Raw genomic sequence first — 10,035 nt, 5'->3', positions numbered from 1 at the left:
AAGGAAATGAAGTTCCAAATAAACTGTAGCCAGCTATGATGCAATAAAAGAATCGAATCCGACAATATGTACATTCCAATTACATGCCTTTATTTTATGAATATTTTGTTTAATGACTTAGATTTGATTCACAAATGTAAACACCCCCTTCAAATTAAGTGGTGGGACCTAACCTTTCATCCTTTTCCCACAAGCAAAGGAAGCCCCAAAAATATTGTTATCATTTATCAGAAGAGAATAAACGAGACATGGATGCCTATCTAACAATTACCAGCTTTATCAATTATCATCCATATTCCATAGGCATCTGATACACCTTCTTCAACTTCAACATCACGATAGTTTTTTTTGCATAAACTTAAGTCATCCTTTGGGAGTTGATAGAATAATTTATACAATTGTTTCACATGTAATATATTAATATTTACTGTTCATTAGTTCAATATAGACCATCTTGTTTGTAATATCTTTGCAGGGTCACAATCTAGCCACATGTTATGTAAAATACAACCCAACCACTATTTGGTGGACCAGAAGAATCCACATCAGAGAAGTTATCAGAACCAAGAATATATTCCAAGTGCTTGATATGCAAACCTTCATTTTATTAATTTGGTCTTACTATCAAAACCAATCCTTGAGATAGCAAATCACCTCTCTCATCAGGGTCTTAAACATTGCCATAATAATAATATAGTAGTAATAATAATATGCACATACAGAAAAGAATATAATTTATAAGGGATCATCTGCAGCAGAGACCACAAATATATGATTATGGAAGATATTATCTTCTAATAATAATAATAATATAACATTTACAACAAGCTTCCAGCAATCAAATTGTAGACTCATCCGAGTGAAGGAAAAAAAAACTATTCACTTTATAAAATCCATATGATAAATAAGCATAATGATACCGAAATTATATTACTCACAAGCCAGTTTAGTGCCAAAACTAGTTAAGCAAATGGCAAATGCCTGAAAGGCAGATAAGGGTTGCCTATAGTCCATAGTGAAAGTATCATCCCCTACTTTACCAAACTGAAGAAGAACTTTTTCTTCGTCTCCTTTCCCTCCTGGTTGGCTTTGGTCCACAGTAGCAACCAGCTGAAAGTTCTTCACAGATGCCACTGTAACACGACCATGAAAGTTCAAGCACCAGCATTGCAAATGCTCGTGCCACCTTGGAGCTTTATTCTTCAAGGTTGTGTAACCGGAAGAAACATGTTCTTTATGGTGCATCTTTTTGCCATCTAAAGATCTGCTATCTGACCTTTCACCCATTGATGAGACAGGAAATTTCAAAGAGCAAATCATTCTCCTTGGACCTCTTGATTTCATAAGGTTGAACTTGTAGGAGACAAGCCCTGCCTCAAAGTTACCAGCAGGAACTTGAGGGCTTATCTGTTTGCTGGCAAAACGTCGGCTAGCCTTGCCACTTAATGGTTTGGCACCATTATGGGGAGGCTGGCTGTCAAAAATTGTGAAGTTGGTACCAAGAAAATCGGAGCTGTGAAGACATTTCGACAACTAAATGGTCAGTACTCGAGACAACGCAAAAGACTGACAACAAATTTAATTAACAGAATTTCTTTCCGGAAAAAAAAAAAGAAGAAAAAATGAGCAGATCAGCAAATAATCTCCAAGCTATGAACACAGATTTCAACATAGGATTTAATACATGGGCAAAATGATTGACCAACGTACACATCGAGAACTTTTGTATAGATAAGCCTAAGGGTTTAAATGATTGACCAACGTACACATCGCTATAGTTAAATTAAACATATGGAAAACTAACATACAATCACAAACTGCAAATTAAGATTATTTGCAGTGCTTTGAAGTTCTAAAGCCCATGAACTTCGCTCTTAGATCTTTTTAGGAGCAGTTTTGAATTTAGATCTTAAAAACAACACTGCAATCCATCCTGTTTGCACCCTTGCAATGCAGGGTGTCATTTATAATGGTGGTCTTTGTATATTTAATTTATTTCAGACAAGTAAATTCCTTTTTCCTTTTTTTATATTGGGGGTTTGGGGGAAACACAAACTGTAACACATCAGTTCCTTGATTGAGCCAACAGAGAGTTCAAATTATCACCAAGGCGATCACAAAAGAGAAAATAAAAGGTCAAGTTTAAAAGCAAATGTAGCACTAAGCTAAAACATTTCAGAAACAATATATAAAGGTAAATGAGGGCTTATCTGTTTGCTGGCAAAACGTCGGCTAGCCTTGCCACTTAATGGTTTGGCACCATTATGGGGAGGCTGGCTGTCAAAAATTGTGAAGTTGGTACCAAGAAAATCGGAGCTGTGAAGACATTTCGACAACTAAATGGTCAGTACTCGAGACAACGCAAAAGACTGACAACAAATTTAATTAACAGAATTTCTTTCCGGAAAAAAAAAAAGAAGAAAAAATGAGCAGATCAGCAAATAATCTCCAAGCTATGAACACAGATTTCAACATAGGATTTAATACATGGGCAAAATGATTGACCAACGTACACATCGAGAACTTTTGTATAGATAAGCCTAAGGGTTTAAATGATTGACCAACGTACACATCGCTATAGTTAAATTAAACATATGGAAAACTAACATACAATCACAAACTGCAAATTAAGATTATTTGCAGTGCTTTGAAGTTCTAAAGCCCATGAACTTCGCTCTTAGATCTTTTTAGGAGCAGTTTTGAATTTAGATCTTAAAAACAACACTGCAATCCATCCTGTTTGCACCCTTGCAATGCAGGGTGTCATTTATAATGGTGGTCTTTGTATATTTAATTTATTTCAGACAAGTAAATTCCTTTTTCCTTTTTTTATATTGGGGGTTTGGGGGAAACACAAACTGTAACACATCAGTTCCTTGATTGAGCCAACAGAGAGTTCAAATTATCACCAAGGCGATCACAAAAGAGAAAATAAAAGGTCAAGTTTAAAAGCAAATGTAGCACTAAGCTAAAACATTTCAGAAACAATATATAAAGGTAAACGAAAAAGCAAGCAGATGGACAAATAAGAAACATTTTTCTAATTTCCTGAAAACAGATAATTTTACTCTGTTGTAAGAAAGCTTTACCTTAGCTTTCCAACATAAGCATTGCTTCCTTGTGATAAGTCATCAGCATCAAGCGATATAACATACTCAATATGGGTGCCACACCTATATCTTCTAGCTGCTAATAGAAACTTCCCTTTATCTGTGAATGCTGGCAAGAGACGGAGCAGGAAAAGAAAAAGAAGCATTAACTTCCAACATAAATTAGAAATCACAATTTCTGCAACATTAGCAAGTTATATTTGTTGAAATATTGAGAAAAATAAGCCTTGTACTTTTATCATTTGAAATTTTAATCATTATCATAGTTACAATCAACTACTCCACAAATTACATTGATTTATTACTATTCCTCACAATTTTATGATTTTACAAATGTTTGAAAACTCACAGGATCTTTCAACCAAATGAAGATTCAGACATTCACCAACACCAAACATATATTTAGAGTAAATAATGGTGCTGCCATTCAATGGTCGGCAATTGGAATTCTATAGCTCTATATTATTTTTCATGTGACAATAACATAACTACTGCTATTGACAACATAGATTGAAACACATCACTTAACATAATATTCAAGTTTCACTTTTGTTATTTAGGAAAAACAAACTTTTACGATGAGTAAGTTGAAGGTCCTATACTTCTATAAGATGACTGAAGCCAGTCAGTCACCTTGGATTTGGTCTGGTCAACTGACTTGCTAATATCACTCGGCTTGACAAATATTTTTAGTTTATTTATAATATAATAGAAGTCACTTCACACGTTGACAAACAACAAATCCCTTCAAACTTTTGAGGTTTTGATGCACTCAAGTAATCCTTGCCTAGTCAAATAAGAAAGGCCCAGGCTATACGTTTGACTTTATATACATACATCATTAGACTTTATACGATCAAAGCAATACCCCATAGGAAGGGCAAAGGAGAAACTTGGTTCATAAGACATTCTCGGCCATCTCTAAAACAACAATAACAACAACCAAGTATGGTTGACTAAATGGACCAAATGATGGCATAATATTCTACAGTATATCATATCTCTATCCAACTCATTAATCTCCAGATCACTCTTAACAATTACTCTTATAATTTTTCTCGGTTTTCCTCTGGCATTAACGAGTTGACTACTCTCTATCTCTAACAAGGAAAAAAAAAATCATTTTACCAACTTACATGGTGTAAGGGCAAGATAGAGGTAAAATGTAGAGGTCTTCTTATTCCGTTTTATAAGACATTGGTGAGGAAGGTCACGTGGTCCTGGCTGCAAGTCATCAAAACATAATAAGATTGTCAAACTCCAAATATCCTAAATCAATTTATGTCTCATAATTCAATACAAATCAGACAACTATTATAATGAAATCATTACAAGCAAAGAAAACATTCATCACAATCAATTACCATTCTTTATTGAGTAAAGCTTTGCAGAAATATACTATTTAAAATAACATGAGTAAATCTGTTATATAAATAATTTAGATGAAACCCCATTATGTTCCCTGAATACTATTTTTTCACTTCAAAGTTCAATTTCCATAAAACATAAAACATTAATTTCCATGAAATAAGCAGTATTAGAGCACCAATTTGAAACTAAGAACTACCCAATAGCTGCCATGGGAAATTGGCTAATGTAAATATCCCAAATCCCTCACTGCCTATCCTCACAACCAAAACCTTAATTAATTTCACAAACATATTTTTTTTTTAAATTAATAATTCAAAATGAAAATATATCCGATAATTTTTGTGCCGTAAAGTATTCAAATTAAACGCATCAATCAAAAACGGGATTCTGGAAGAGAAAACAAAAACGATACAAACGAATTTAAATTAATAAAAAAGAAAGAATAAAAAAAAGGATCAATTTCTGAAGCAGCACCTGTTTAAGACAAGAGGGGAAAGTAATTTTGCCGTTACGTGAAGGCGACCGTACGATCTCGCGTGTGATATCTCTCCACCGTTTGCAAACGCAGGCGCAAGCAACGACGTTTTGACGATGCGGCCACTGTTCCTCGGCGTCGTCCACTCGTTTAATAATCTCCGCAAGGAGATCCGGAAGCATGGTGGCCCAATCAGTTCCATCCACCGATGCACCGTCGGAAATTCCTCTCCGATCATCGCAGGCAGCATCGAGAGTTTGAACCTCCTTGAAAGATCTCGAGATTTTGCGAGAACGAAAGGCCTTCATTAACGACATCGGTAATAATAACGGTTTCTATAAGTTACGGCACATAAGAGAGGGGGAGAGAGAGAGAGAGAGAGAGAGAGGAGAGAGAAAGTGTTGTATTTTTTTAGATTGCAGAGAGAAAGATAGAGAGAAAGTTAACGACTGAGGAAAAAGAAAGGCGGTGATGGTGAGATGATAAAGTAACATGCGGGTGTGGGGTGAGGGAGAATTGAGATGAGAGGACGGTGAGGCATTGAATGACCGGTTCGTGAGGTTAGCAAAGTGTGGTTTGAAAAAGTGTGAACGGGCTGTGCCATGTTGTTGAATGAGTTGCTGTAATAATATGATGATGACTTTGTCTCCGCTGTATTCATTTACTTTCATAAACCTGTTTTTATCGTTGTCTTTTACTCGTTTTCAACTTTTTTTCGTTTTTTTGTCTTTTTCGTTAAAAAAATTACTTTTTTTTTATAAATTAATATTAAAAACAAAGTAATTTTTAATTAATAAAAAATTCTATTTTTTACGTACAAGTTAATGTTATCGTGTAATGGTAATTCCGAATCGGTGAATTGCAATTATTTGTTTTTATGTTTTTCGTGTATGCATTTTTTTCTTAAACTAGGACTTGTGTGATTGATCTAGAAGAGCAACTAGGACTTGTGCCCGTGTTTGCTCACGTTGATAGGAAATTTGATTGATATGAAGTTTACTCTACTTGTTAAATGACTTTTTCATCGTCAACTAATTCATCAATAATATAAATACTATAAATTTTAATTGTAATTTTAGTTCTTTTAATTTTATTGACCAATGTAATTGAATTTATATACTAAGTAAAAAAATAATTATTTAAATAAAATATTTTAATGTAAAAGTATATAATAAACAAATAATGTGATTATTAATAAAGATTTTTTGTATGCGTTTTTAAGAAAGTTAATTGTTTCTTTAAACGTTCTTATAGTTGAAGTTTAAAAAGTTTATCTAATTTTAAAGTTGTTATTCAATTGGACTTTCAACGATTGTTAATCTGACCCTAAAGTGATTGTTGACATAATTTATTATCATTATATATTTATTCAACGTCTACAACTAGTCTTTGGATAAATTATTGGTCGATCTTATTCATTTTTATAATTAGCAAGTTGAAGTAGCATTTATTGATGCGAAAATAATAAATGTATTAACATCTTTACACATAAACTCATTATGCATATTTTAATAAAATTTTATTGAGTTTATCTTTTTTTCTTTTAGATACTATTATGTGTATAAATATTGAGATAATCAACTTCACTAATTTCAATTCTTAATGTGTTTCTCTTTTCAGTAAATTGAAAATAATTGTATAAAAATAATTGTAGTATGATAACTTAAAAAATAAGTTAAATGCTCATAGCATAATTATAATTTGAATAAAATTTCACATGGTCAATATGCACAAAGAAAATCACCGTGCATTATAATATGTATTTTCTTCGTCTAGTCTTAAATATAAGAGAAAATCAGATCAATATAAAAATTAATATATATAATTTAAATTTTGGAATAAATATGAAAAAATTTGTTGATTCTAATGTATCTTGTATTTAGGACCAGAAGAAGTATACTTACCTTGACTTTAACGTAAAAAATGGTATGAAATTTGTTAGTTCTTTATTATTTCATTTGTTTACAATTTATTCTCCATTTATGAAGTACTTTGTGTAATTTTTTATATAATTATTCTTATTTACTACCGTCATCAAATTTTTATCGTCTTTTAAAAATACTTTCAAATTAATATATTTATTTGCACAAATGATTACAAATTTATAATGAAAAATTCATGTACAATGACATCCTTTTTCTAAATTCAATTGAAATACTATATTTTTTTAAGTTGAAAGATAGATTGGGCAAAAATAATTCCACTTCTTTTACTATTAAATTTTTAAATTGTTTGTATATTTTTTTTAACTGAGAAATTCCACGTATAATTTGAGCACTAAAAAGTTTATATTATCCATTAATTTGATTTGTTTGAGTAGATCTTCTGAAGCATGAGCACGTCTGAGTATTTTATGCGACGTTCATACTCTTACTAGGTTTGTGGGTACTTTTTATTTCCTCATTATTTTATTTCAAGTAAACTTTATTATATAATTATATATTTAATACTACTCACATTGAATTTATTTATTGTTTGTATTTAACAAAATATTTTATTTTTAAAATTTTATTTTGATTTGTTACGGTGAATCAGATAATTTAATTCTTTTAATTAAATTATATATAAAAATTCATAATTTTATTGTGGTATTCATATATTTATTTTTTTTAAATATTGTATCTTATATTTGTACTCGTACTGGTCCCAATATTGTATCCATACAAATTCATCATATTGTAGATCAATAAATAATATAATTTATAGCTAGTAAAATAATGCATTATAAATTATTTTTAGTAATATATGAGAATTGTAAATAGAATTCTTTTTTCTTATTTAAATGCAAAATGTGCCGCATAAAAATGTTGTACTATAATATTATAATAAATTATTAGAGATGATATTATATTAAGAATGATAAAAAAACACAAAAGAATGATATTATATTATTAAAATTTAATCCATATATGTTTTTATAGTAAAAAAAATTATATTGTTGGTCAATCGTAGTAATTAAACTATTAGATATGTATGACTTTTATCAGAAGTATCTCTAAAGTTATGTTTACAAATGGTGTATATTAACAATATAATATTTAATAATGTATTACAATTAAATTCATAATATTAATCTCAAGTTACTAACGATTGTAGGGTTTAATATAAATTATTAATTCACACACAAAGAATAGTACATTAATATTTTCTCATATTATGCTATCTTCAAAAAATAAACTGTCCACATCCCAAAAGTACTACAAAGAAAAGAAAAAATTTAAAATAATAAATTAAACTAAAATTATAATTTGAAAAAATTAGTTGTATTATTAAATTCAAATAGTTGTAGTTTTTATTTTCAAAATGAATAAAATTTTGTATAAACTAAAATTATGAAATATATTAGAAGTGAATTAAAATACATTATTAATTTTTTTTATAAATGTATCTATCAAACAAATTATTCTAGTTAGAGTTATAATTCTTTACTTCTCTCCAACAATTCGTTTTTAACTGAATGTCCTTGAACATTTGAACACACTCACTTGATTATATAATTTTTTTTGATTGATATAATAGTTATCATTATCATTATATTTTTATTAATATGTATCATAATTAATTATTATTCCGTTATTGAATAATTGAACGTATATTGTTACATTCTATATTAGTTTTTTATATTTTGAAATTTTGACATTTAATATAAATAATTAACATAATCAAATTGATATTGATATATATTACAATAGAATTGTTGATTAATTAATTAATAATTATTATTTGATTGATTGATTGTATAATTAATGTATATACTAACTTTCCATATTTTACATATATTCAAAATTTTACCATTGATTAAAAATAGTTAACATTCTTAATATTTTATATTGATATCTGTTATAATTTAATTACTAATTGATTGAGTTTGTTTTCATGAATCTAATTGATAGAATATTGAATTTATATATTATTACATTTTAAATTTATTAAGATTTCAAAATATTGGCATTCTATTCAAATGTCTAACATAATCAATTTTTGTTTTGATGTATATTATATTTTATTTAGTAGAAGTTATCAATAAGCAAATTAGTTTTGTAAAAAAAGTTTATTGTTTGTGTTGTAGTAAATGAAAGATATGGAGTGTTTGATATGAAATTTATTTGCCATTTATAATATATATTTTTGTGAGTGTATTCAACGATTAAAAATAATCAAAAAAAAAAAATTCAAAATAACTTTAAGAAAAAAGATATTGGAACAAAATAAAACTCAAAATCAAAGTCAACGATTCAACATGAATAATAAAGTAAAAATAATCTATAAAATCAACAACTAAAGTATTCTCAAACTTAATATATAATTACTTTTAAAAGAAATCAATCCAAAGTCAAAATAATATCATCAAAACATAAATTTCTATTTGTGAAAAACAAAAGGTATAATTCAAAAATTTGTGGTGGGTTTAATTTTATTTGACCTGGAAAACGTAAATTTTGTTGATTATGGACATTATTTGATCTTTTAAAAGACTCCTGTAATGAATTTGTAGAAAATAAAAAATAATATTACTATTGCATTAATATTAAATAATTGATTGTTATTCATTTACTATTTTATAGAAATGTTGCCTATTTGATGTTTGTGAAGATTTTATTTGAATCAATAAATCCGCATTGACTCCTGTTAAATTGTGAGCTGCTAGAATGAATTCAAATAAACACATTTATTGACAAATGATTGGGAGAAGAAAATCAATGCTATGTTGACACCGGAGATATAGATAATGAAATAAACTTTTTATAATTTTAGTATATACTTTTAAATTTATCTTGTAAAATTTGTGATATTATTTTTTATGAATAAATTATATATATATATATATATATATATATATATATTAATAAATTTAAAAAATTAAAAAATAATAAAATAAATTTAAAAAAAATCGTATTTATAAACTCATACTTTTTTAAAGAAGTAGTCGTTTATAAATGTGACTTATAATTAAAAAAAGTTAATATATAATTTTTAAAAGAAAATAGTTTAGTATTTTGTTTTTTAAATTAAGATATTGAAAAAGAAATTCTGTTAATCGGCAGTATATTTTTTCAACTTATTGTTTGGTCAACCAAA

The 10,035-nt window shown here is 28.4% G+C and overlaps 1 protein-coding gene across 1 annotated transcript; it reads right to left on the bottom strand.

Annotated features, from left to right (window-relative positions):
• Window positions 1-717: 717 nt before the first annotated feature.
• Window positions 718-5,411, bottom strand: LOC101495278 (tubby-like F-box protein 7). Its single transcript, XM_004488965.4, has 4 exons — window positions 4,956-5,411; window positions 4,247-4,334; window positions 3,090-3,219; window positions 718-1,513 (listed from the first exon to the last, which is right to left on the bottom strand). The coding sequence occupies exons 1-4, from the start codon at window positions 5,271-5,273 to the stop codon at window positions 931-933; spliced, it is 1,119 nt and encodes a 372-aa protein (XP_004489022.1). The 5' UTR covers window positions 5,274-5,411; the 3' UTR covers window positions 718-930.
• Between the last annotated feature and the right edge of the window lie 4,624 nt (window positions 5,412-10,035).

Source organism: Cicer arietinum, chromosome 1 (genome assembly GCF_000331145.2).
Source record: "Cicer arietinum cultivar CDC Frontier isolate Library 1 chromosome 1, Cicar.CDCFrontier_v2.0, whole genome shotgun sequence".
Classification (NCBI taxonomy): Eukaryota; Viridiplantae; Streptophyta; class Magnoliopsida; order Fabales; family Fabaceae; genus Cicer; species Cicer arietinum.
Note: the sequence above shows the minus strand (reverse complement) of the source record. Positions and strands in the feature narration are given on the sequence as shown.